Source organism: Scleropages formosus, chromosome 13 (assembly GCF_900964775.1).
Source record: "Scleropages formosus chromosome 13, fSclFor1.1, whole genome shotgun sequence".
Classification (NCBI taxonomy): Eukaryota; Metazoa; Chordata; class Actinopteri; order Osteoglossiformes; family Osteoglossidae; genus Scleropages; species Scleropages formosus.
The window spans coordinates 3,577,385-3,604,065 of NC_041818.1; the positions used below are offsets into that span (position 1 = coordinate 3,577,385).

Below are 26,681 nucleotides of genomic sequence, written 5' to 3' on the forward strand. Positions count from 1 at the left end.
TATTACACTAGTCTGTAGTCAATATTTGTTTCTTTGCCTGTTCAAGTGCTTCTGTGTGAGAAGAGCACACTACAAAAAGAAATTGAATTGAACACAAAATGAATAGACTAACAGGTTTTATTTGTTCTGAAAAATTTACTCATTATCATTAATGTGTTGTTGAATGCAAGTGTTTTGTCAAAACTTGCATCATGAAGCACAGCCTAAGAGTGAACTTCCAAACAATCTTCTTATAATTAGCAACATATCTGATAAAAGAAACAATATTTTTAATGATTTTTTTACATTAAAATGGGCAAAATGGCAATTTATAAAATATTAATAAATGAACTGAATTGCTGTGTGTTGCAGATGAACTGGTAAATGTGAGCAAAGGTGTGTGTGTGTGTGTGTGTGTGTGTGTGTGTGTGTGTGTGTGTGTACACCCTGTAATAACCCCAGAGTGTATCCTGCTAAGTGTCCTGTGTTTCCAGGATATGTTGTGGACCACTTTCACTTTGCTTTTGGAATACTGGCTATCAATATTAAATTAATGAAAGTATAGAAGTACATACAGCATAGCACAACAGTAGCAATGACCAACATTGCTTAGGACAGCAAATTGAAAGAAATAAAGAAAGAAATATAAGTGTTGCCTTTCATTTCTTTGTTTTAAATGCTGACCATGGAAAGTACTGCAAATTAACTGTAAGTAAAGTACAGATGTAATAGCAAGAAGAATTAAAAAAAACAAAAGGCTATATGATGCTAAAGCAATATTTTTAAATGTTGTAAAGGGAATATAAGTGTTTTGCAAACATGACTTGGCTGATAATCTTGAAAAAAGGGGGCTATTGTTCAAAAAACTGATTCAAACAGACAGAAGAACACACAATGAAAAATAAAATCCCGCGACAGATGAGTATTACAGAATAGCACCTGTTGAACAGAAATCTACCCAATAAGGTCTGAATTTTGCCAGATACAAGTAAATATGTACAGCACAATAGTGTCAGTATTTTTTTTTTCTACCAGATTAGTGTACTGCTGTATGATTAATGATAGCAAAATTGTTCATAACAAAAAGGTGTAAATATAAAATCCCAGTGCGGCTAGGAAGGGGTCTGCTGGTTTTACTCATGAACGCCCTCTGGTCTGTCCTGCTTACATGGACTCAAACTCATCGATGCGCTGTTTGGTGTTGCCCTGTCTGATCTGCCGCAAGGTTTTGTACTTGTCGCGACCAGATCTCACATTCTCAGCATGGATGATGTCATTTGCTGTTTTCTTAGTTTCGTCACGAGCGTTGGCCAGCTCCGAGCTGAGGGCCTGCAATGGAATGCATCACGCACAGCTCATGGACAAATTCAGCAATATTATACTGCAGTCAAATTGCTCCTTGTGTTCTCTTCAGCTTTTTCTCTTGGTCTGTGCTTAATTTACAAATATAATAGTTATACATACTGTAGTCATAGTGGCATGGGCAATTAGTCTACTTTGTAAACATTCCTAAATTGAAAAACATCAAGAGCAGTCTAAATACTCCCCCAAATAATACATGATGTCAGAAAAACAGTACTTACATGTAATTTATTCATTTAGCTGTCACTTTTTCTCCAAAGCAACTTATAGTGATAAGCTACTTACAATTATTTACCCATTCATAGAGCTGGGTAAAATAACTAGCCATTTTAGGTAAGTACCTTGCTCAGAGGTGAGATTTAAACATGTGACCTGTGGGTCGAAAGGCAGTACCGTTAACCACTATGCTATCAGTTTCACGAATTTGATTAGCAATTTTATGAAATTCTTCAGCTGGCCTGACACTGAGAAATGTTTTAAAATGCAGCTAATCAGGTTTTAAAACACTCCCCTACATGACTATTATATTATATTATAATTTTAATACATGAATGGTCAGAACTATCGCTATCAAGGGAATATAAGAGGACAAATACTTGAATTTTGTTTCCTTTTTTGGGGAGGACATTCTGAGGGAGTTCTACAGTTCTGGAATCTAGGAATTTATTGCCTAAAACGGTATTCAGTGCTCATCCATCAATCCGTCTATTCATGAATCCATCCTCACATCTGTAGATCCATCTAGTTTTGCACTGATGAGAAACCAAAATAGTGCTTATTCGCATGAAACAATAGCTGTTGAAATTTGAAAATTCATCGTTTGCATCATATCCCTTAAACAAAGGTACTTTGGCTACAATGTGCTTCTCCTAATTGCTTAATATTGAAAATTATCTAAATAAACAAGAAAAAAAGAGCACAGGTAATCCCTGACTTACATCAGGGTTCCATTCTGAGGACTCTGTCATTACGTCAAATTAAAAAATCCTCTTACATTATTTGAACCGTATGACTACAAAAGCACCATCTAGAACTCTGCTCTCCAAAACTGTTTCTTCACCTTTTAACATTTTAACATAAATGAGCGGTATGTTGTATTACATGGTTTTGTTATATTTTTTCATGTTCAAAATAGTAAGTCCTCCTTGAATTGTGTCTCTTACCAGCAGGTGTTTCTGAACACGTTCATTCTTCTCGGCCTCAGTCAGTCGGTCCTCTTCACTGCGGTCTCTGTAGGACCCCACAGCCGTGAGCTCTGCACTCGCTTCTGCACTGCTCTCGTCGTTCTCGTCGTGCTCATTTTCAACAGTAAAGGACATCACCTTGCTCCTGAGCTCCACCTTGGTCTTTTTCAAGTCTTCCTGCACCAAATCTGTCTGCCGTGAGCGACACTAATTAAAATGAGCCACACTAATTAAAATGAATTTGCACATATGCATTCAAATACTTTCATACTTTTCTTAACTTTTCTTTCAATGTTAAGAAAAATTAACCCATATAATGATGAAGGATATGGATCAGAGGTTCTTAACCTTTGATAGGCCACCCATCTCCTGAAGAATGGGGAGAAATGTAAGGATCCCTCTCAGAAAAATGTCCATAAATAAATTGTGAGAAAATATTGTATTCCATTTATTGCACAGAAAGGTTATTACCCTCGTTTAGAATGTCTCAGCTAGCAATACACACACACACGCACATATATATATTGTCTCAAGCTGCTTGTCCTGAGCAGGGTTGCGACAAGCTGGAGCCTAACCCAGCAGCACAGGGCGCAGGGCTGGAGGGGGAGGGGACTCACCATGGACAGGACACCAGTCCATTGCAAGGCACCCCAAGCAGGACTCAAACCCCAGATCCACCAAAAAGCAGAACTTGGCCAAACCTACTGAACCATTGCACCCCCTTTAGCTTGCAAGTGTGCAAGTGTGCAAGTGTGCAAGTGTGCAAGTGTGTGTGTGTGTGTGTGTGTGTGTGTGTGTGTGTGTGTGTGTGTGTGTGTGTGTGTGTGTGTGTGTCGGTAGTGCTTCAACACAGGGAGGCGCGGTGGGTTCAGCCGGTGCCTGCTGTGTGGCAGGTCTGGGGTTTGAGCCCTGCTTGGGGTGCCATGTGACAGACTGGCGTCCCATCCTGGGTGCATCCCAACCCCCCTTGACCTTGCCCCTTGCGTTGCTGGGTAAGACTTCGCTCATCACAACCCCGCTTTGGACATGTGGTTGTTAAAAATGGATGGATGGATAGATGGATTGTGCTTCACAGACTAAGCAGCTCCATCAGCTCCATAGACCCCAGTTTAGGAACACCCTGGATTAGTTTTGAATCTTAACCTGCCTTTTAGACATCTCTCCTTGAATGACTGATCACCATCTACAGCTACCTGAAACTGTGTTTCTTCACCTCCCTGCATGGCCATCCACCTGCTAGGAACTCTCTGTCAAACTGGACAACTCGCTCATTCCTGGTTAAGAGCCTTGCAGTAACCAGGTGATACCTTCTGTTTAACTTCAACAGAATCCACTCATCACTAAACACACTGTAAAGTACTTCTAGTACAGGTCAGGGTGATATCCTGTCTGGACCACTGTTCCACTTTGGAAATATATGACCTGCGTCATACAGTGACATTGTACAAGTGGTCTGTAATTCAATTGTCAAAAGTCACTAAATTCCTTGAACTGTGTCCTATGAACCATAAGGATATACTGTAACTATGAACAATTAACACAAATCAATGTTACATTGTATAATAGGATTTTGTCACATTTTTTTCACTAATGTTACAAAGTATTGTAATGGCGCTGAGGGGAGCTGAAAAAGCTCTGTGTAAATAGTTATTAGTGTGCATGTCTGTACATGGTTTGGTGTTCTGTCGTTTGGTATTATCGTTTACGTGTATTTTGTTACGGGGGAAATTCTGGGTACTTCTAGGGGTGTTCCCTTAATTGTTATGCACGGTGGGGGGCTGGGAGTGACCTAGGAGAGCGCCCCACTGTCCTGTATCACTTGTACTATCTTTAGCATCTTTGTTAAGACTATTGCAAAGACATGTATACTGTTAATAAAGAGCACGTTCCTTTCACCCTGACTCCCAAGCCTGTTTCCAGTAGCTCTGTGGGGGGATACTACATTGGTGTCAGAGCGGGATAGAGCAGGTTGTGTGCAAACAGACCCAGAGACTGCATCGCAGGAGGGACCGGGTGTCAAAGATGGAGGACCTGTAGTGAAAGACCACAGAACTACTGGCTGCCTTGGAGCAGGTGCGGAGACCACTGCCAGTGTGTCGGCAAATGGTTTCCCCTGCGACAGTGTGGGAAAAAAAAGTGGCATGCCCCAACACAGGATGCCCACGTTGGGGGAAGCACCGCAGCATACTGCGTTCCGTCTGCTGTGGTATTCAGGAGCAGAGTTGTGGGAGACTCATGAAGCACAGCTCCGGCTAGCAGCACGGCACAACAGCTGGGACGCAGAGACTACACTGACACAGGTGGGGCTATCCTTAAAATGGAAAGTGCTGAACGTCTTGCAGCCGTGAGAGCGGGCAGCTCATGATGTTGGGCCACTCTCACAGCTGCCTTGAAAAGTCATTTCAGTCAGCCAGAAACAGTGGACCATTCCCACGGACAGCTCAAGGCCAAGTGGCATAAGAAAGGGGAAGCTCTAGGAGTGCTGGCTGCGGCTATTCAACTCCTGGCACGGCGGGTGTACCCAGAATACCCCGCAGCCATGAAAGAAGATTTGGCTGTACAGATATTCCTCTGAGCACTTGCCCCAGAGTGCCTGCAGCAACATGTCAGGCTCACTGCCCTAGCTAGCTAACCTGGTTGTGGCGCAGCACAAAGAGGAACACATGGAAGTTGTCCTGAGAGACAATAAGGAGACCATGCATTCTTGCCGCTCCCTGCAGGACACCTCGGATGGCGAGGCAGAGGTCATGCCAATTTGAGGTGCCGTCCCTATGCCAATGGCCACCTATCATCCGCTGGCGTTGTCGGAAGTGAGGTCACCAGGAGCGTCACTGCAGGGAGCCCGAACCCCGCCTTGTCATAGGGAAACACCAGATGGGTGCCATGAGAGGCACTTCACCCTGTGACTGTGCCCCCTCTCAGGGAGTACTGTCATTCCCAGTGCATCATCTGGGGATGCCCTGCTGTTTGTGTCTGCCCTGCCTCATAGAAGGCATACCCTGAAAAGCCTTTCTGGACATGGGGTCTACCATCGCCATCGTTTGCACCAGGGTACTGTCCGAGACTGCAAGCCGCCCCCCTGCAGGATGGACCAAGGTGTCAGTGAACCTGCGCACGGTCACAGGAGAGACCGTGGCAAAGTGGGGAAAAAGATGTTTGTACACGATCGTGGACATCCTGCAGCTGGAGCACAAGTTCTGGGCTCGTGGAGAGCCATGATCCGTGCACTGGGCTGTCCTTCCCAGTGTGCAAGTAGAGGAGTCTGGGGCTGCGCATGGAACGACAATGGAGGGAGAGACCTGGGCACACAGTGAGATGGACCCGAACGGCACAGTGGGGGCGCTGCTGGCATGGGATACGCCCCGCAGTTCTTGGCAGCAATTCTCAAAGTGGTGCAGACGCTGTGGCTGCACAGCAGGGCAGAGTTAGCAGAGGAACAGTGAGAGCAGTTAAGAGAGCTCAAGGACAATTTTCCAGACATTTTCACAGCCAGAGATGAGGACTGCACCAGGACAGATCTTGTGCAGCACCACATCAAGATGGGTAATGCAACCCCCATCCGCTTACCTCCACATTGCATGGCGCTGGCAAAAAGGCAGATTGCAGAGGCTAAAGTGAATGAGATGGCCACAGGAGGCAACCCTCCGACAGCCCCTGGTCAGCACCAGCGGTCCTGGTGCAGAAAAAAGATAGCAGCTGGTGGTTTTGTATGGACTATTGTCGCCTGAACACTGTGACCAAGTAGGATTCCTATCCCCTGCCGCGCACTGATGATGTGCTGGACTGCATCACAAGGTCGCAGTGGTTCAGCTCTCTAGACCTGCAGAGCGGCTGCTGGCAGGTCGCTTTGGTGCCAGGGGCCCACAAAAAGACAGCATTCACCTTGGGGTGGAGCCTCTGGAACTTTACAATCATGCCATTTGTACTCTGTAACATGGGTCCCATCTTTGAACAACTGACAGAGCGGGTCCTGTCGGAGGTGCCCAGGAGCCGGTGCATCATTTATCTAGATGGCCTGCTGGTGCACGCCTCTTCCTTTGAGTCTGCGCTGGCGAATTTAAAAGAGGTATTCGCTGCCCTCCTCAGAGCTGGGTTGAAGCTGCACCCTGCAAAGTGCAACCTCCTCCAGAGGCAGGTGAAGTTCCTGGGTCATGTCGTAGATGTGGGCGGAGTGACCACAGACCCCGATAAGGTGTGGACAGAAAGTGCCAGACTGACCCAGGCCACGGGATGTGACGGAGTTGCAGATTTTCCTTGGGTTGGCTTTGTACGCGGTTTTGCTGACATCGCTGCACCCCTGCACCGCTAAGGGAACCTTGTTTGAGTGGATCTCCAAGTGTGCCGCAGCCTTTCTCTGCCTGAGGGAAGCCCTAGCGTCTGTCCCCATCCTGGCCCTGCCGATCTCAAGGGAAACCTTCACCTTAGCCACAGACACCAGTGACTGGGGCACTGGAGTCATGCTGTCACAGGTGGAAGATGGGAGTAAGAAAGTGGTTGCGTTTTACAGCCGCCGGCTCTGTCACCCAGCGAGAGCTCCTAGGAGTAGTGGCGGGTATTAAACATTTTTGCCTCATCTTTACCAGATTTCTGCTGCGGACCGACCATGCCTTGCTCATGTGGCTCCTAAACTTCAAGAAGCCGAAGAGGCAGCCTCAGGGAAGACATGTTGCAGCAGGTGCATGGACCCACTGGCATCGGGCACTTCGGCATGGCGAAGATGCAGCACCAGCTGGGGCAGCGGTTTGACTGGGCGGGTTGCAGTCGGGACTACCACAACGGTTTCAAATTCAACTTGGGCCCCTCTTCCGCACTGACTGGAGAAACCGCTACGTGCTCATGGCAATGGACTACTTCACCAAGTGGCCCGAGGTGTACGCTGTACCGGACCAGAATACTGCTACTACGGTGGAGCAGTTGATAGAAGAGACGTTCTGCTGTTTCAGGGCACTGGAGGAGCTGCACAGCGACCGGAATAGGAACTTTAGAGTTGCAGGTCACAAGAGAGGTATGCAACCAGCCTTTGGGTGCATAAGAAGCACACCACACCTCTCCACCTGCAGAGCAACGGTCAGGTGGAGCATTTCAACCACTTGCTCATCATGCAGTTCTCTGTTCTGACCGCCCAACACCAGTGCGACTGAGAGAGGCTCCTGCCCCTACTCCTGTGGGCATGCTACTCTGCCATCCAGGAGTTCAATAACTGCACCCCCGCCATGCTCCTATTCAGACGTTAGCTGAGAACACCGGTGGACTTAGGTTTCGGTAGCCCACCAGAGCCCAAGGTGAGTGGAGAACCAGGTCCGGAGCACCTCCAGCAGCTGTGGCAGCACCTGGAGTCCACGCATGCTTTCACCAGGCGTCATCTGACGAAGACGGGGGCGGTAGAAGCGCACATACAACACACAGTGTCGCAGGCATCCACTGGCTCCGGGGGATTGAGTGTGGTTCTACAACCCCTGGCGGAAACGTTCTCTGACAGCTGGGTGGGCCCATGCGTCACCCTGAACCAACTGTCAGGCATCATTTACAGGGTGCGGGTGGGACCCAGGCGTTGGCCAATGATTCTGCACCACTTTACCGTCCCAAAGAACCCACACCTGAACACCCTGTCACAAGTCCACCAGGTCTAGCAGATTTACCTCCCCCGCACAGACCCAGGAGAAAATGGAGGCTGCCTCCGCACCTTAGGGACTTTGTGTTGGCGGGGTCGACAGTTGCCGGGATGGATGACTGCTGAAGGGGAGGCAATGTAACGGCATTGAGGGCAGCTAAAAAAGCTCAGTGTAAATAGTTATTAGTGTTCATGTCTGTACACGGTTTGATGTTATGATTGGTTGTTTTATCATTTACATGTATTTTGTTACGGGGGGAATTCTGGGTACATCTAGGGGTAGTCCCCTAACCATTGTGCATGGTAGAGGGGCAGGGAGTGACCTAGGGGAACTCCTCACTGTTTCCCCTCCAGTGTCTTTGTTAAGATTGCTGGAAAAACATGTACCCAGTTAATACAGAGCATGTTTTCATTAGTTCTGTGGGAGATACTACAATTTTCAAATTACAAAAAATGAATGTATGATATAAATACAATGCAGTGTTATCATTACTATTTCTATGCTGAACTGTTATTTTCACTGATATTATTTCAGCAGACAGCTGTCAATGTTAGATACAAAGACAAAACTTTAGGAGTCTTCTTTTTTCTGTTATGCTGTATCTGCATGTATAGTATTGCAATTGTGTGCTATCTTTCTTATTTCTCAAGGTAGTTGTGACCCAGTTCTGTCTTGTTCTGTTACTATTTTTTTAAAACAGTAGCTCAAATTGTTTGATAATGTTGGTATTGTTGTCTTGGTCATCAAGTAAAAACTAGAAAAATTTGGCCTTGACATACCTAAACTTTCTTGCACAACTGTCTACAAATAATAAGGTCTATAGTTGCTCATCTGGAGCCCTCCCCCAGTAACACACACAAACTGTCACTGGCATGGGTTTGAGTCTCCACAGTGGCCTTTTGTGGTCAACAGGTTCTCTCACCCTCATTGTTCTCCCCATTACAGATAAGAAAATACATATATTGAGTGTTACATATGGGGGATATATGTTTTTTGTCAGCAAGTTCTGCTTCATCTACTGAGGAAAAAGGCATAAATGAACTCTATCTAAACTCGAGGCAATGAATTTCAGACAATACCTACTGTTATTTACACAAGAAAACACCATTACTCAAAATACATATTATTAGTTTGAAAATGGAAAAAAAAATACTTTTTTCATGCAAAGCTTCCTTAATATAGCAGGCACAGTTAGATAAATACAAATTCAGACCTGTTATGACAGAGAAACAAAGAAAAATATCCTCACCTTCTTCTGCCACTCTGTGACCTCTTCCTCTTTTTTCCTTTTGGCATCTTCCAAGAGCGAGATCTTTGATGTCAGTTCAGCCAGTTCAGTGGCCTGAGGAAAGCAAATTCATCATTTGAACTGGTAACACAACATATTAAAGAAGTTTAACTCAGAAGTAGTCAAAAGGCTGTTTCACTACGTCGTTATCAATACCATTCCATACTTACAATTTGTCAAAACTGATACTGTGTGATAATGATTTTATTATATTTTTTTAGCTGTCAAATTGATCACATAAACACATAAGGTGTTATTTTCCCGTAAAAAGGTGAGATGTACTAGGGTGTCAGTGGTGTCAACAAAGGTATCGGTAGTGTATCCAATATCTTGTGATAAGTGACTGTAGACTATTTGTTATGTGACTGGCACATACTAGTAGTTCTTGATTCTTCATCTGGTTTTTGGACTGCTGCAATAAGGAAGCTTTGGCCTCCTCAGCCATCCGCCGGTCCTTCTCCAGCCGTTCCGCTTCCTCCTGTGCACACCTCCATTCCTGTTCAAGCTCCAAAGCCCTCCTTGTTTGTTCTTCCAGTGCTATGCCACCCAAGGGTTAGTTTCACCAGTCCAAAAACATAATAGTTGGCGGTTATCAAAACACAAAACTATACTCTCATCCCCATTACACATTTCAAAATTATTTGGTCAGCAATTATAATTAACACTAATCATTAATTGGTTTGGGTTTTCATTCATCCAGTCCACCACACAGGTTTGAGCCTGCAATGATCAGTTTGATGTGATAAGCTGAGAGCACATTTCATAATTGTGACAATTGTTATTTATTCTATTTTAATATTTATACCATTTTCTCCATTTAGTTTTAGGCATCATGTATGGTAATTTCAGGGTGAACTTGGCATGGGATTGGAATTAACTAATTTTTCTCTATAAGAAAAATGGAAAAAGTAATTTCTTTTTTTTAAACATTGCTTGCTTTCAGGAATGAATTAGAACCAAATAAAGGGGGATAAGTACATTTTAAAACTTTACAGGAAAATGACCTGCATCATCTCCTACAATGTCATGAATTTTATATACTGTAACTTATTATTGTTCTTGCTACAGATGTTTCATATACATTAATTTAGTTTAGTTGGTTAACTTTCCTTACAATAGCTTCTGTAATCTAAATTGTTGCCATGAACTTCTCTGAACTGGTAATTATCAACTACAAAATGATATCTATTGACTAAACTCAGTAAAGTATCTCATGACACGTCACCTTGTTGAGCTTTTCTGGTTTGCTCTTCAATCTCCATGAGCCGCTCCATCAGCTCCTCCTTTTCCCGCTCAATCTTCTCTTTCTCCTTCTCTGCAATTTCTCGCTTCTTCTTCTCATTCTCCAGCAGTGCCCTAAAAGGGAGCAAACACTTCTTGGGCTATGTAAAGTCCTGATCCCTCACAGTTCATTGAAAATGAAGAGAAACTGATTATGTTCTGTCATTTGACTGACGCTTTTCTCCAAAGCAGCTCACAAAGTTAAGCTTGTTAGTCCAAAGGGGCTTACCTTTATTGACTCATTCATAAAGCTAAGCCATTTTTCCTGAGCAATTCAGGGTAAGTGCCTTGCTCAAGGGAACTACAGCAAGGGAACTACAGTGAGATTTGATCCTGGCCAGTTTCAATCCAGAGAGGACACCTATAAAGATTTCAGTACCTGTTTCCCTGTTAGTTGTTACTAATGATAACATTATGCCATTTAAAAAACAGAAATAAACAGGTATTAATGTTCTTTTTTGATAAGATCAAAAGCTTTATATTACTAGGTGAGATGAAATAAAAGAAGAAACGACAATAATGTCAGTTAGTCATTTCCAGCTGCCTCTGTCTCACCTCTCAATCTGTTTCTGATACTTCTCCTCACGGGCCTGAGCCTTCATCTGCTGCACCTCAATGGTGTCAGGCTTGCGGCGGCGCATGTACAGTTCATGGTTGCCCATGCAAAGAGCCAGGATACGTTTGTTGATGCGCAGACGAGCAGCATAGAACACAAAGTCCTGAGATCCATAGAATGCTGGCATTAAAGCTCAAGAAACACAAAAGTGATATCCAAAGTACATGGCCTTTGCCCCTTAAAGTGTTTCAGGACCTGAGGTTTAATTGTACAAGTTAAACATTTCATTCCCCTTTCTTTCCAGCTTCCACAATTTGCGTGAATTTCAATAGGCTTTCAGAACAAAACATAAAAATAGTATATTCTACTACATTATTCGATCACATTTGACCAAAGTCTTAATACTTAATACATGGTAGTTGAAGTTTGTACTTGTGGTTGGTGTATCAATGACACATCAGAAATTTAAATATTTTTCTTTTAGAAAATAATTAACAAAGTAACTTTTAATTAAATTTTACTTTACTCATAAAAATAAAGAAAACTATATAGAGCATGTTCTGAAGCTGCAGTTGCCTTACTGGTGCTTTCTTGTCAATTGGTTTGATAACAAATTTCTTGTCACTGAAAGAAATGTTTCTAATTTCACTCCAAGGGAATCCAATTTTTGGTGTCATCCTGTTGAAACAAAAACACACAGTGTGCAAAAATAATAATTAAAATGTCACATTCAGATACTAACTTTTAAACAAATACAGAATAGTACAAATGTGTAGTTTGTGTATAATATAATACCATCCTGTTTCTCATAGGACTTTCTGTCCCTGTATTATCTAAAATGTTTATAAATTGAATTTTTCTGTACTATTATGACCATTACAGTTTACCATTAGAACACTGGGGTAAAGGCTGCTATAAATGGTGCTTTGCAGTCATATGTTAATAAATGATTCTGTCATTGCCACACCCACACTGCCGGTGCAACGAGCTACACTTGGGACCCGGTCAGGACAGAAGCATAAAAGGCGGCGGCAGGATTAAGAGTGAGGTAGAACTTTCTTTGCCTTGTGTCTCAAGTGTCCTACGGCTCACCATTCTGGTTACCCTTGCTCCTTGAAACCTCCTGACCTGGTTGGATTCCCATGTTCTTTGATCTTTTGCCTGATTCTCAATTTTGCCTCCTGGATCTCCCTCAGTATGAGGATTGCACCTCAGCTAACTGCACCTGTCTGTGATGGTGATTATTGGATCTCCCTTAATAAACATCCTGTTTGCTATTCACTTGTGTTCGTCCCCTCATTCCAGAAACGGAACAAGACAGAAGGTTCCGCCCACAATACGGACCCAGCAGAGCTGGATCGTTTCCAGCGAGCCCTCTTCTCACAGGAAGCGCGTTTGGGCACGCTTGAACAAATGCTCGGTTGTCTCGCTGAAGGCTTCCAAGATGTGGTAAGCACATTGCAGGAACAGGGGCTGCTCATCTCGGAGAAGCAAACACAGTCACCTGCTTGTGCTGCACCTGCGCTGTGAGGCTCCACACTGTCTCCTTCACCACCGCCTCAATAGGATCCATACCTGCTACCTCTGACACGCTTTGACAGTAACTCTGCCCGCTGTGCAGACTTTATTATGTAATGCAAGCTTGTGTTTTCCAAGTTACCGCATGTTTATAGTTCAAATCAGTCAAATCACGTACTTGATCTTGCTTTTAACGGACTGAGCACTAGATTGGGCAATAGCTGCATGGCAGAACTGCCTTCACAGTACATGTGAAGATTTTAAGACCTGGTTTCTAGTAGTTTTTGGTCTCTTGCAGCCCGATGAAAGTGCCAGTGATAAACTGTTTGAAATTAGACAAGGGGACCGCTCGGTGGCAGATTATGCCATAGAATTCTGCACGCTGGTGGAGTGCAGTGGCTGGGGCAGCTCAGCTTTGCTAGCATGTTTCAGACAAGGGCTGAACACGCGCATACGGAAGGAAATGGCTTTCAGGGGAGAGAAGTGGACTTTGGACTGGTTCATTGAGACAGCAGTAGTGCTCGACAACACCACCCAGGATAGGCAACCCTGGACCAAGCCGACCCCGGAAAGAACCAGCCCTGGCAGCGGGGACCCTGAACCGATGCAGTGGGGGCATGGATGCCTGACCACCGCCAAACACCGGAGGAGAGTGCAGGAACAGCTATGCCTGTACTGCAGGACCCCAGGCCATCGCTGGCTCCAGTGTCCTGTGCATCCATACCCCCAGGTGAATGGAACCCTCCACTGCAACCATCTCACTGTGCTCATTGTTTTATCCTGGGGCGCTGGGAAGCTGGTGGCTCAGGTTATGGTAGATTCAGGAGCTGTGGTGAGTTTTATGGACGCCACGTTTTCACGAACTCACAAAATACCCCAGGTACAGTATCAGATGCGTCTAAGAATAAATGCACTTGATGGTCAGCCATTAGGAGGGGGCTATGTGGAGGCACAGACTGGACCAGTGCAAGCTACGGGGGGAGCGTGTCATCAGGAAACTATACAATTTTATCTGATAACCTCATCAGATGTCCCTGTCATTCTTGGCTTTCCCTGGTTGTCTCGTCATGACCCTGTATTCCTCTGGAGTTCAGGAGAATTGGTTACCTGGTGAACCCAGTGCAAAGAAGCGTCTGAAATTTCCGTGTAGAGCTACTTCAATAAAGGGGTCCGAAGTCGATCGACAGATTCCCATTTCACCAGAGTATCAAGACCTGGCAGAGGTTTTCAGTCAAACCCAAGCAGCAGAGTTGCCCCCTCATTGGCCCTGGGATTGTGCGATCGATCTCTTCCCAGGTACAATGCCCCCACGCAGCCAAATCTACCCCTTGTCGCGTCCTGAGCAACAGGCCCTTCAACAGTACATATCAGAAGCCCTCACCTCAGGTATCATCTGCCCGTCCACCTCACCTGTGTCCGCGGGGTTCTTTTTTATTGAGAAAAAAGACAGGGGACTCCCCCCATGCATTGATTATCGGGTGTTAAACCACATAATCATAAAATACCCACATCCAATGCCCTTGATCACAGTAGCCTTAGAACAAGTCTGTCACGCCCAATGGTTCACTAAATTAGATCTTAGAAGCGCCTATAATCTCATCCAGATTAGAAAAGGGGACAAGTGGAAGACTGCATTCAGCACCACCATGGAGCATTTGGGGTATCTGGTTATGCCCTTTGGCCTTGCGAATGTTCCGAGTGTCTTCCAGGCATTTGTCAATCATGTCCTAGGCGACCTAGTAAACAACGGGGTCCTCATACACTTGGACGACATCCTGATCTACTCCACGCCCCTGGACCCACACATTCGACTGGTACAACAGGTACTGCAACGATTGCTTCACCACCGTTTATATGTTAAGTTAGAGAATTGTGAGTTTCATCAGAAACAGGTTTCATTCCTTGGGTTCATACTCACCCGTGACGGAATAGCCATGGATCCCAGGAAGGTCAAGGCCATCCAAGAGTAGCCCCATCCCACAATTACTAAAGCTCTTCAACGCTTCCTAGGTTTTGCTAACTTCTATCGTCACTTCATTAGAAACTTCAGCTCAGTCGCAGCCCCGTTAACAGCATTGACGGCCACCAAGATACCCCCATCTACCCTGGACAGATGAAGCCCAGCGCGCCTTTGACGACCTCAAGCACAGGTTCATATCCACACCCATTCTGTGCCAACCCGCCCCAAACCTGCTCTTTGTTGTGGAGGTAGATGCATCCGAGACTGGAGTGGGGGCAGTCCTATCTCAGCACCAAGGCCAGCCCAGTAAAATGGAACCCTGTGCATACTTTTCAAGAAAACTGTCTGCTGCAGAGAGGAATTGTAATATAGGGAATTGTGAATTGCTCACAGTAAAATTAGCCTTAGAGGAATGGAGGCATTGGTTAGAAGGCACTAAACATCCCTTTGTTGTGTTGACTGATCATAAGAACTTTTGAGTACTTACAGACTGCCCATCGCCTAAACCCCAGGCAGGCTAGGTGGGCTCTCTTTTTCTCTCGCTTTGTCTTCAGTCACCTACAGACCAGGGACCAAGAACACCAAAGTGGATGCTCTGTCTCGTATGCATGAGTAGCGACACAGCCAGGTGGAATCCGACTACATACTTCCCAGAAGCTGCTTGGTAGCACCTGTTCAGTAGGACTTCTCTCAAGACCTGACCCAAGCTCAAGCCTCCAAGCCTGAACCCCCAGGTAAACCCGTTGGCAAACAGTATGTCCCTCCGGGTTTGCAAGCCACTGTTCTCCAGTGGGCTCATGACCACCCTGCGGCAGGTCACCCTGGTTTTAGCAAGACTCAGACACTGTTGCAACGACAGTTTTGGTGGCCTTCACTAAAGGAGGATGTACAAGATTATGTGCGTCCATGTCAGACCTGTGCCCAATCAAAGGCATCGACTCAGAAACCAGCGGATCTCCTGGAGCCCCTGCTGGTTCCTAACCGCCCATGGACCCATATAGCTCTGGACTTCTTGGTGGACCTACCAAGCTTGGAGGGTAATACCACGATACTGACAGTATTATACAGGTTTTCTAAAGGATGTCGCTTGATTCCTCTTCCGAAACTTCCTTCTGCCCTAGAAACTGCTGAGCTGCTGTTTCACCATGTTTTTCGCTTTTATGGTTTACCAGAAGACATTGCTTCTGATCGGGGACCACAATTCACCGCCAGGCTCTGGAGGACTTTGTGGAAAAAGCTGGGGGTTACGGTGAGTCTGACTTCAGGATACCACCCACAAGCGCATGGACAAGTGGAGAGGCTGCAACAGGATATCGGCAGGTTCCTTCACAGCTACTGCTTCAACCAGCCCTACCAATGTGTCCGATATCTCCCCTGGGCCGAGTATGCACATAACACACTGACACATACTTCCACAGGGTGCTCTCCCTTTCAGTGTGTCCTAGGTTATCAACCGCCACTGTTCCCATGGCACCCCAGTTCCAATGACGTGCCTGCCATAGATGAATGGTATCGAAACAGCGGAAAGGTATGGCAGGCAGTAAGGAAACACCTCCTTCAACGACAAGCCAGAATCAAACAGCAAGAAGACCAGTGTCGACAACCCATCTCCTTTGTGCTGGGCCAGAGAGTATGGCTGTCCACTTGGGGTCTCCAAGGGTCCTACCTGTCCAAAAAAACTCAGCCCTAATTATTTAGGCCCATTTAAGGTACTCTACACCCGTATCCTATAGACTGCAGTTGCCACAACACTTATAAGTTCACCCCACATTCCATCTTTCCTTTCTAAAACCCCTGGCCACCTCTCTACATCAACCTCAGACGACTGTGTCTGACCCAATTCCCTTACAGGATGGGAGTGGTACTGCATTTGCCATCAGGGCGCTACTGGACTCGCACCGCCGGGGTGGGACCCTTCAGTACCTCGTGGATTGGGAGGGGTACGGGCCAGAAGAACGGAGCTAAGTGGCAGGGTAGTTCGGGACATCCTTGATCCTGATTTGATTTCCACTTTTTACAGAGAGTACCCGGACCGGCCCACTCCCAGACCCCAGGGCCGACCACCGGGTCCTCGCCAAGCGTCTAGCTTCTGGAGGGGGTACTGGCATGCCCATGTTGCTGATGCAACCAGCTACACCTGGGACCCAATTGGGATGGAAGCATAAAAGGTAGTGGTAGGACCAAGACTGACGCGGATCCTTGTTTGCTTTGCACCTCAAGCTTCCTACGGCTCACCATTCTGGTTACCCTTGATCCCTGCGCCATGCTCCTTGCTCCCCGCTTCTCTTCCCTGCTCCCTCGCCCTGTGTTCCTTGCTCCTTGCTCCTTGCTCCCTGAAACCTCCTGACCTTTTGGATTCCCATGTTCTTTGACCTTTTGCCTGATTCTTGATTTTGCCTCCTGGATCTCCCTCAGTACGACGATTGCACCTTGGCTAACTGCGCCTGTCTGTGACGATGATTATTGGATCTCCGTTAATAAACATCCTGTTCACTCTGCACTTGGATTCGTTCTCTCATTCCGGAAACGGAACATGGCAGTCATTGTAAGCAGTAATAGCCATTTGCAACATAAGTAATGATGCTTTGTTTGTTTTTTTAATCAGTTTAATGGTATCTTAATGAAAAAGTATGAGTTCTTTAAAAATCATGACAGTTTCTGGGTGATTACAAACTTTTCAATACCAGTGTGTGTGTGTGTGTGTGTGCGTGTGTGTGTGTGCGTGTGTGTGTGTGTGTGTGTGTGTGTGTGTGTGTGTGTGTGTATGTGTGTATGTGTGTGTGTAGGAGCACTAGCGTTCAGACTTACTTGTCATTCTGCTCATATATATTGAGTCCCAGTGCATCAACACCAAGCCACAGCTCTGAGCCCTTCTTGTTCTTGATACAGAAGTAATTGACTCCGTACATCTCCAGATCCTGAGCGATCTTGAGATATTCCAACATTGAGTCCTCTCTGTGTACAGATGTTGGGATAATGACATACTGGTGTACTGCAAACCTTTGCAGAGCTAATGAGTACAGTAACAGTCAAATGTCTGTGTAGAATTAGCAACCTGAGCAGCATTCAAATGGGGCAAACAGAACAGAAGAGTGAAAGCCTCCAATAAATAAATTGAAAACTGTTAATCTAATGCATTGCAAAATTTCCAGGATTTCCAGGTTTCCAGAATGTGCATGGCTGGCACAAGGGTTTTTGGTGGTCCCTGGTAAGAATCAGTCTAGCACTCCTTAGACCTCTATCAGTAAATTATGAAAGGTACACATACATATGTATATGAGAAAATAATTTAATTTTAGATAGAGATACAGATCATGAAAAAGAGAAAATAAAAGATAAGACTGGAATTTATAAAATAATTATGTAATCATTTACGATAACACGTGTGTGAATATTATAAACGCACAGAATGCAAATATAAAATCTAACTAACATCTGAAAATGAACTGAAAATTAAAGTTATCTTCAAGACAACTTGATTGAGGAAGCAGATATTTACTGCATAAACTGACAGTTCATTTCATAGAAAATGTTACCTGCAAAGTTCACATAATATATGGCATATTGGCATATCTTCATCAGTTTTCTAATAAACTTGCCGGTGCCTGCTGTGTGGAGGGCCTGGGGCTTGAGGCCCACCCGTGATGTCCAGCAACGGACTGGCATCCCGCCCTGGGCGTGTGGCCCACACCCCACACCCTTGGGTGAGGCTCCAGCCTTCCGCGGCCCCACTCGTAACAAGCGGTTGTTGATGATGGATGGATGGATAGATGGACTTGTTTCTCTACTATTAAGCAAGTTTTTCCCCTTCCCAAGATTATTTTTATTTTTCAATCTTAATAGCAAAATTGGGCTCCCCAAATTTCAGTTCCTGTAGGCAATTGCTCAAGTTTCATTATTATGAAATTAGCCCAGAGCACACGCACACAAACCTTTGACTGCTACTGTATGTGTTTTGGATTCTCCAGCTCTGAATATTATGCTAAGCAGAAAAAGGTGGCAATGATATAGTGGTGATCCTGCAAGCAGTACTCCTCCGTTGTGAAGTTGATGTGTGAGTGAGAGGTGGAGGGTAGATCCTTGACATATATATATATATAAAACCAGTATGGCTTTCAAAAGCACTGCAACCTGAACCTGAAAATACATTTGAGAAAGACATAGTGTGCATGAACGCATGAAGTATGACTATTCATATGTTTTGCACACACCTAGGCATTCCCTTGTGTTCCTCATGCCACACCTGGATTCTCTCCTCCCACTGTTCCTTGCTCAGCTTGTGTTGCTCCAGGACTCTAAACACACAGAGCACTATAGCTTCACACATCAGAAATGGACATTAGTTCCATATAATATTCTTCTCACAATTACACAGTGTAAATATATATCCTCAAATTCAAATTCTCAACTGTAAATATTAAATTATGGAGTCAATAATAATAATAATAATAATAATAATAATAATAATAATAATACACACCACATCACAAATACAGTACACAATCATCAGTAATGTCTATTTAGGAACAGCAAAAATAGTCCATTACTTCACTGTGAACTCCAACTATGTTAGTAGTGCACAGAACGGATTTAAAAGAATTAAAATACTTTTCTTATAATGGACCCTGTACAACAATCTTATAAGCTAATGTTAGGAACCTTTATGTACATAATCCACCCAGGTGTTTGCGTTCACGTCCTTTATTGGGTGCATTTCCTAAATATTTATGATTACTGTTATGATCATGCCTGGTTGTTTATGCATTGCTTATAAAGATCTCATGCATAGCTTGTGAAGGTTTTATAACTGTTTTACACTGAACATATATGAAAATATTAACAGAATCATAGAGCATCACTAATTAGTGTTACATATTTAGCAAAAAGTGGGGGGTGCAGTGGTGCCGTGGGTTGGACCAGGTCCTGCTCTCCAGTGGGTCTGGGGTTCAAGTCTTGCTTGGGGTGCCTTGTGACAGACTGGCATCCCCTCCCCCTCCAGCCCTTCACCCTGTGTTGCCGGGTTGGGCTCCAGCTCCCCGCGACCCATATGGGACAAGTGGTTTTGGATAATGTGATGTGATGTGATATTTAGCAAAAACGTAAAGTTTCAAAAGGCCAGATTCAACTGTTAACACTGCAGGAGTGAAACATGAGAAATATTCCGGCATACTCAAAGAAGGCACATTGTACCTCTGCGGTAGAAACTTCTCATTGGATAGGTATCCTGGTAGATGGATGCCTGGACTGTGGTCTCCATACTTGGTCTGTACAGCATAGGAAGCCAACAGCACGGCTGTCTCCGGTGGACAGTAGATGTCATCGTTGAGGATTGCCTCTTTCACCTGGAGAAAGAAGAGCCGCTGGGTGCTCTCCTGGATCAGTTCCTCGGACACATCCTCGGGGTAGAACTTGGCCCGGAACTTGAAGGGTAATGGGCTCTCCTTCCGCATGTCTTGGGCTGTAACCTGTACACGGAGCAGACATCCGTATAAGTAAATGCTATCTAAAGTATGCAACAGAGAAAACTGCTTTGATCACTAGCAACTGCCAAGAACATAATATTTTAATATAAAATATATTTACAATTTATTGAAAATATTAAAGGGGGCGGTGCGATGACACAGTGGGTTTGGCCTGTGCTTGCTCTCTGGTGGGCAAGGGTTCGACTTCCGCTTGGGGTGCCTTGCGACAGACTGGTGTCCCATCCTGGGTATGTCTCCTCCCTCTCCAGCCTTACGCCCTGTGTTGCCAGGTTAGGCTCCACACATCCGATGGGATAAGTGGTTTCAGACAGTGTGTGTGTGTGTGTGTGTGTGTGTGTGTGTGTGTGTGTGTGTGTGTGTGTGTGTGTGTGTGTGTGAAAATATTAAAGTAAAATTTCCAGGTTCAGTACAATCAGTTACAAAGTATTGTAATTATACAACTATAATAAAGTTCCATTTCTGCAGCTCCCAAAGTGAAGGATGCAACATACAAATACAGAATGTACAACCTTCTTCGGTTTTAGACATTTTTTACCCAGTCCCAAAAGTTATTGTTCTAAAGTGCAGACCTTCTTGTTGAGCTTGAGCCACGTGGAGAATCCTTTGGAGTCCTGATACTGCAATCCAAAGAACCAGACTTCGCGAAGTCCCACAGTCAACACCACCTTTAATAACACATATGTTAATAGGTTTGTGCTAAAAAATAACTACAGGTACCGAAGACTTTGGAAGAACCAGGTGTGTTATTGTTTGTGGGCTGGAGATCATGTAAAGTCGAGGCTGTAGCGTTCAAATAAGGGAAGAAAACTAGTTAACACAGTGCTGAGAATGGCTCTGTCTAAAGATAATTATCATATAAACAGCATATATAGAACAAAGCACAACAAACTCCGGGGGAAAAACACAAAAAGTGTAACATTTTAAAAGTTTGAAATATGTACACAATTAAATAATCTTTAAGGCTTTAAAGTTACTGGAGGTCAAGGTAGTTTTGATGTGCTGCTTAACAACATGAAAACATGAAAAACAACAAATACAAGTGTTTTTGTTTTCCTTGAAAAATTTAATATTCATAATTTCCTTGTGTGAGTATGAAACTTTGCAAAGAAAATAAGAAAGTTAATTAAATAGTATGCTTTATCTCTTTTCCTGTTGGTATCATAGAAATCAAGCAATACATCGATAAATAATGAAGTTACTACATAGATGATCAATAATTAATCTATAGTCTTTCCAGAATGACAGATCCAAAAAGATGTAAAGTTTCAGAACAACTATTGCAGTTTGTCTCAGCATTTTCCTTGCATTTAAAAAAACAGCTTTTAGCTGGACAAAAATCTTAGTTTATACATAACCTCATGTACAAGTAAATGTCATGGTCCAAACTTTTCCATTGAATACTTTCAACAAAACCATTTTCATAGGACATTACATAAAGAATACACATACACACACACACACACACACACACTTTCTGAACTGCTTGTCCCATACGGGGTCACGGGGAACCGGAACCCACGGCGCAAGGCCAGAGGGGGAGGGGACACACCCAGGATGGGACACCAGTCCATCGCAAGGCACCCCAAGCGGGACTCGAACCCCAGACCCACCAGAGAGCAGGACCCGGTCCAACCCACTGCGCCACCGTGCCTCCTTACATAAAGAATAATGATAATAAAAGTGGAACCTAATTCTTTTATTTCAAGTGGAGAAATTAGACTGAAGAAACTCATGTTGCCTACCACACTTTCACAAGGACTGAGACAGGTCTCTTGAGTTTGGGGTACTTTCACCATCTCTTGAGCATCATAACCTCTAAATTATCTCTGTCATGGCTTGTGGATATGATGATGATCCGGTGAAGTCATTTTCTATTAATCTCATTTGTTTTTAAAATTCTATTAATTTTTACAAAGATTAGATCTGTGCAATTAAATCTACAATATCTCTAAACAGCTACAAAAAAAGTTTGCCTGTTTTTTACCCCTAGGAAAACAGAGAAGGAAACACATTCACACATGCAGCGTATAGGAAAGGTGGACTGTCTGTGCTCCCCAAACAATCTTATCAGCTAATGACAGGCAGTGCAGCCCACTGCTGTAGAGCACAATGCGGTGCAATGACCTCCACCTCTGGAAGGGTGGGGCCCAAAGACCATTCTGTGGGCCATCAGCACACTTTAAATATTTCACTTTATTTCCTGCAATTGGCACAAACACCGCATACAAATTATTGCAATGCATGATTTGTTAATAGTAGCAGAGGAATACATGGAATGAATAGGAATATTGTGAGAGAGAAATCCTATGTTTCATAAGAGATTATATTTTTTTGTAGAATTTCTTGCCTTTTATCAACTACAGAAAGATGGTCTGTAGTTTCCAACATTCACCAATGCTAAATATTTTTATGGTTGATCTTTTTATGGTTATTAATGAATTAATAAGTAGTATAGGAATGGCAAGGATTTAAGGTTCTGAGCGACAAATTCTTTGCTCTAATCTTTTTACTGTTTATTCTTATTAATGGCTCAATAGCAAAAGAATAGCAGTTACTGTACCTGATTGAAGAGCTGTTTGCCAGTAGTGTTGCTCTGAATGGCAAAATCGAGCTCTGCGTCCATTGTGGTGACACGTACATTGAGCTGTTAGGAACACGAGAAATATAAATTCCCCATTCAGGAGAAAAATGCACAACAGTTGGATCCAACATGCTGGTATGTATAACAGTCTAGTGGCTGATAAATAGCTAACTGGGAAGTGTTAATTGAAGTAAATTTCACAGAAATATGAAATTCAGCAATTAACAAGCAATGAAAAAGATGTGGCGTATAAAATTAACATATATCTGTGAAAGTGTTTGTTTGTTTGTTTGTTTGTTGAAAAAGTCTTGGAAAGATCTAATTAATTCATAAAAAGCACCAAATCCCCTACAGCTGGAATTTCTCAGCCACTTAGTAATAATAATTTTTAAATGTTACTGTATTATCACATTCTTTTCTACTTGCACAACAGAATCACATTCAGTACTTCTTGCATTCCAGTCTTTCTGTTATTGATTATTAATTAGTGATTCATTAAGAAATAGTGACAGGTGGTAGCTTTGCAGTTGGTGCTGATGCCTTTGGCCCAAGGTCACAGGTTCAAATCTCACCTACAGCTGTAATACCTTACATGAAAATCCTTATCCTAAATTTCTCCAGTACAAATTTAACCAGCTGTACACACACACACACACACACACATGCATTGTCTGAACCGCTTGTCCCATACAGGGTCGCATGGAGACAGAGCCAAGCCTGGCAACACAGGGCATAAGGCTGGAAGGGGAGGGGACACACCCAGGCTGGGACGCCAGTCCATCGCAAGGCACCCCAAGCGGGACTCGAACCCCAGACCCACCAGAGAGCAGGAGGTTCAACCCATTGCGCCACCAAAAACCCCCACCAGCTGTATGAATGGGTAAATTATTGTAATTTTCTATGGATAAAAAATGTCATCTACATGAAAAAATTTATTAGGTCACACTTTTACTAAGTCATATTGACTCCAAGACACCTATGTTCCACTTTTACAGATATGGTTATGCTTTCCTTATCTGCTTAGATGGTGCTTCGGGAGTATTTTTTGTGATTAAACTAGAATCTTATCAGAGACATGACTTGGAGCTCCTGTACTAAGTTTTAACGCTTGTGTATCTTACTGTACTATACTTACTGTAATTTCCTGTGTCTTACATGGTTGAGACCTACAGATCCTGGGACTGGTATAGTCAGCTGCTCCAGCAAGGAGCAACTTCACAGAAGGGTAAGAGTGACACTCTACTGCTATGTACCCATAACTAGCATCCACACTCGGACCCAAGCCTTACCTATCAATTAGCCTTACCAATCAATTGTACCGCATGCCCAGTTGACTGACACCTTTTTTCATACTATCATTCCACCTTAGTACAGAAACTATATAGTCCACAGATTTGCAATTCAGAGGATCAAGGTTAAATGTTTGATCAAAAGTAACAATTAGAAAGTTAAAAATGAAGTCTGGCATTAAAATTCAACATTACAAATATGGAAAAAATTGATCATAAGGTAGTTGCACCAAAAGTGTCTTACACACACATATTCTTCTCTTTCCTGAATTCCTGTGGAATATGCACATTGCTGAAAGGGCATGTTTCCAAATGTGTGCTTAATACGCTTAGCATTATGTGGACTATAAACAGATTTAGAGCTATAAGCAAGTATCGCTGTTGTGCCAGGCAGCAAAATGCTTATACATTAAACAATCACAGTAGGATTGAACACAATTAAACCAGTTTATTTGGTGGAAGAGCTCCATTCTTCACATGTCCTGGACAATATGAGTGTTCCACCATGATCTTTTCACACAACTCTCAATGGCACACGTTTCAACTAATTGCGATATTAAACCATGAATGTGGATGAAACGTTATGAAAACAGGCATTCTTAGACTGTAGATGAAAGTGACATCACACTGTACAAATTCCAGCTTGTGAAAAAGATAGCTTACACTGTGCAGTTATCAGATTTTTTTTATTAATATTCAACATTGCTACTTAAGTAATAGTCATCTAATAGTTTGGTAAAAATTAATTTCTTTGTCTCAGTGAAATGAGTATATGTGAAACAAAAGACATACTCACAGTTTTAGGCATTGTTAGAGGTTGGCAATCCCAACATGCAGTGACCGTTTCTCAGGGATCAAGATGGGATCATCAACTGGGAGGACAATGATATGAAGAGAGAGGACTTGACAGAAGTCTTACAGACCTTCTAGGAGGACACAGTTCCTGGTTGGAGCTGTTCCTCTGGAGCACTACTTCACTGTACTCCCAGCGGATGTGTTAAGACCCCACCCACCAAAAGTTCAACATATGAAACAACAAAATGGAGTTTTCCCTGCATGTTCCTGTAGGATGTGACTCAGGATGTGACTGCTGGCCTAAAGAATAAATAGTACCCGTCAATGTTTCATAATCCCGAATTTCCACTATTTCTATCATCAAAGGTGGCCTGTTATGTTATTGATAGTATGTACATTTAAATATTAATAATAATACAGGAGCATAAGATTTATTCCTTTATCTCCAAGCATCATTTGACTTTTTTCTCCAGAGTGACTTGTAATATTAATATATTTTCATTAATTGATCCCTCTGTACAGCTGGGTAATTTTTACTGCATCAATTCAGGGTAAGTTGATCAAGCAGGAGGTGGAACTGGAACTTGCAACCTCTGCATCTAGAGACAGTAATTTGAATTACTATATTATCCACCACCCTGCTGTTAAAAACATTAGTTGCACAGATACTGGAAAATCCATATCAAATTTAAAAATCTAATTAATGAAAAATTAAGATTCGAATGTTGCATTTGGGATTTTATGATTTCATGTATACACACAGAGTACCTGTAAAACCTACAAAAAAAGGATTTATATATAAATATATATATATATATAAATATAAAAAATTTAAAAAAATTTTCCCACTCACCCCCTTTTTGCGGGCGGTCTTACTCCTTCAAGCTCGGGTCCTCTACCAGAGGCCTGGGAGCTTGAGGGTTCTGCGCAGCATCTTAGCTGTTCCTAGGACCGCGCTCTTCTTGACAGAGATCTCAGATGTTGTTCCCGGGATCTGCTGGAGCCACTCTCCCAGCTTAGGGGTCACAGCCCCAAGTGTTCCGATTACCACGGGGACCACTGTTGCCTTCACCTTCCACATCTTTTCTAGCTCCTCTCTCAGTTCTTGGTATTTCTCAAGCTTCTCATGTTCTTTCTTTCTGATGTTGCCATCGCTTGGGATGGCGACATCTATCACTACGGCTTTCTTCCTCTGTTTGTCCACCACTACTATGTCCGGTTGGTTAGCCATTACCAGTTTGTCAGTCTGGATCTGGAAGTCCCACAGGATCTTAGCTTGGTCATTCTCGACCACCCTTGGGATGTATCCCACTTTGATCCTGGGACTTCCAGCCCATGCTCGGCACAGATGTTCCTGTACACTATGCCAGCCACTTGGTTATGTCGTTCCATGTATGCCTTGCCTGCTAGCATCTTACACCCTGCTGTTATGTGCTGGATTGTCTCAGGGGCATCTTTGCACAGCCTGCACCTGGGGTCCTGCCTGGTGTGGTAGACCCCGGCCTCTATTGATCTTGTACTTAGAGCTTGTTCCTGTGCTGCTATGATTAGTGCCTCTGTGCTGTCTTTTAGTCTAGCTTTGTCCAGCCACTGGTATGATTTTTCGATATCAGCCACTTCTTCAATCTGCCAGTGGTACATACCGTGTAGGGGTTTGTCCTTTCATGATGGTTCCTGTTCCTCCTCGTCCTCCTTCTCGGGTTTCTGCTGCCTGAGGAATTCACTAAGCATCTCATCAGTTAGGGCCATCTTCCTGATGTAATCAAGGATCTTTGTTGTTTCATCCTGGATAG

The 26,681-nt window shown here is 43.8% G+C and overlaps 1 protein-coding gene across 3 annotated transcripts; it reads right to left on the bottom strand.

The window, feature by feature from the left end:
• Positions 1 to 286: 286 nt before the first annotated feature.
• Positions 287 to 25,081, bottom strand: LOC108925445 (moesin-like). Of its 3 annotated transcripts, none has more exons than XM_018737381.2 (13): positions 24,890 to 25,081; positions 22,784 to 22,867; positions 20,793 to 20,888; positions 19,931 to 20,205; positions 18,952 to 19,035; positions 17,549 to 17,695; positions 11,844 to 11,940; positions 11,262 to 11,425; positions 10,651 to 10,781; positions 9,802 to 9,962; positions 9,387 to 9,479; positions 2,505 to 2,717; positions 287 to 1,308 (listed from the first exon to the last, which is right to left on the bottom strand). In XM_018737381.2, exons 1-13 carry the CDS (start codon positions 24,899 to 24,901, stop codon positions 1,144 to 1,146), a joined length of 1,722 nt encoding a protein of 573 aa, XP_018592897.1. In that variant the 5' UTR covers positions 24,902 to 25,081; the 3' UTR covers positions 287 to 1,143. The 3 variants fall into 3 exon arrangements, with proteins under 3 accessions (XP_018592897.1, XP_018592896.1, XP_018592898.1); XM_018737380.2 differs by having other exon boundaries at positions 2,505 to 2,732; XM_018737382.2 differs by lacking the exon at positions 17,549 to 17,695 and having other exon boundaries at positions 2,505 to 2,732.
• Between the last annotated feature and the right edge of the window lie 1,600 nt (positions 25,082 to 26,681).

Bases quoted from the DNA above. Each gene is read 5' to 3' on its own strand.
- LOC108925445 (XM_018737380.2), bottom strand. The intron at 20,889-22,783 runs GTACAGTAACTG...GTGTTATTAAAG, and splicing joins GCAAACAGCTCTTCAATCAG to GTGGTGTTGACTGTGGGACT. The intron at 1,309-2,504 runs GTAAGAGACACA...ATTCCATTGCAG, and splicing joins GTGTTCAGAAACACCTGCTG to GCCCTCAGCTCGGAGCTGGC.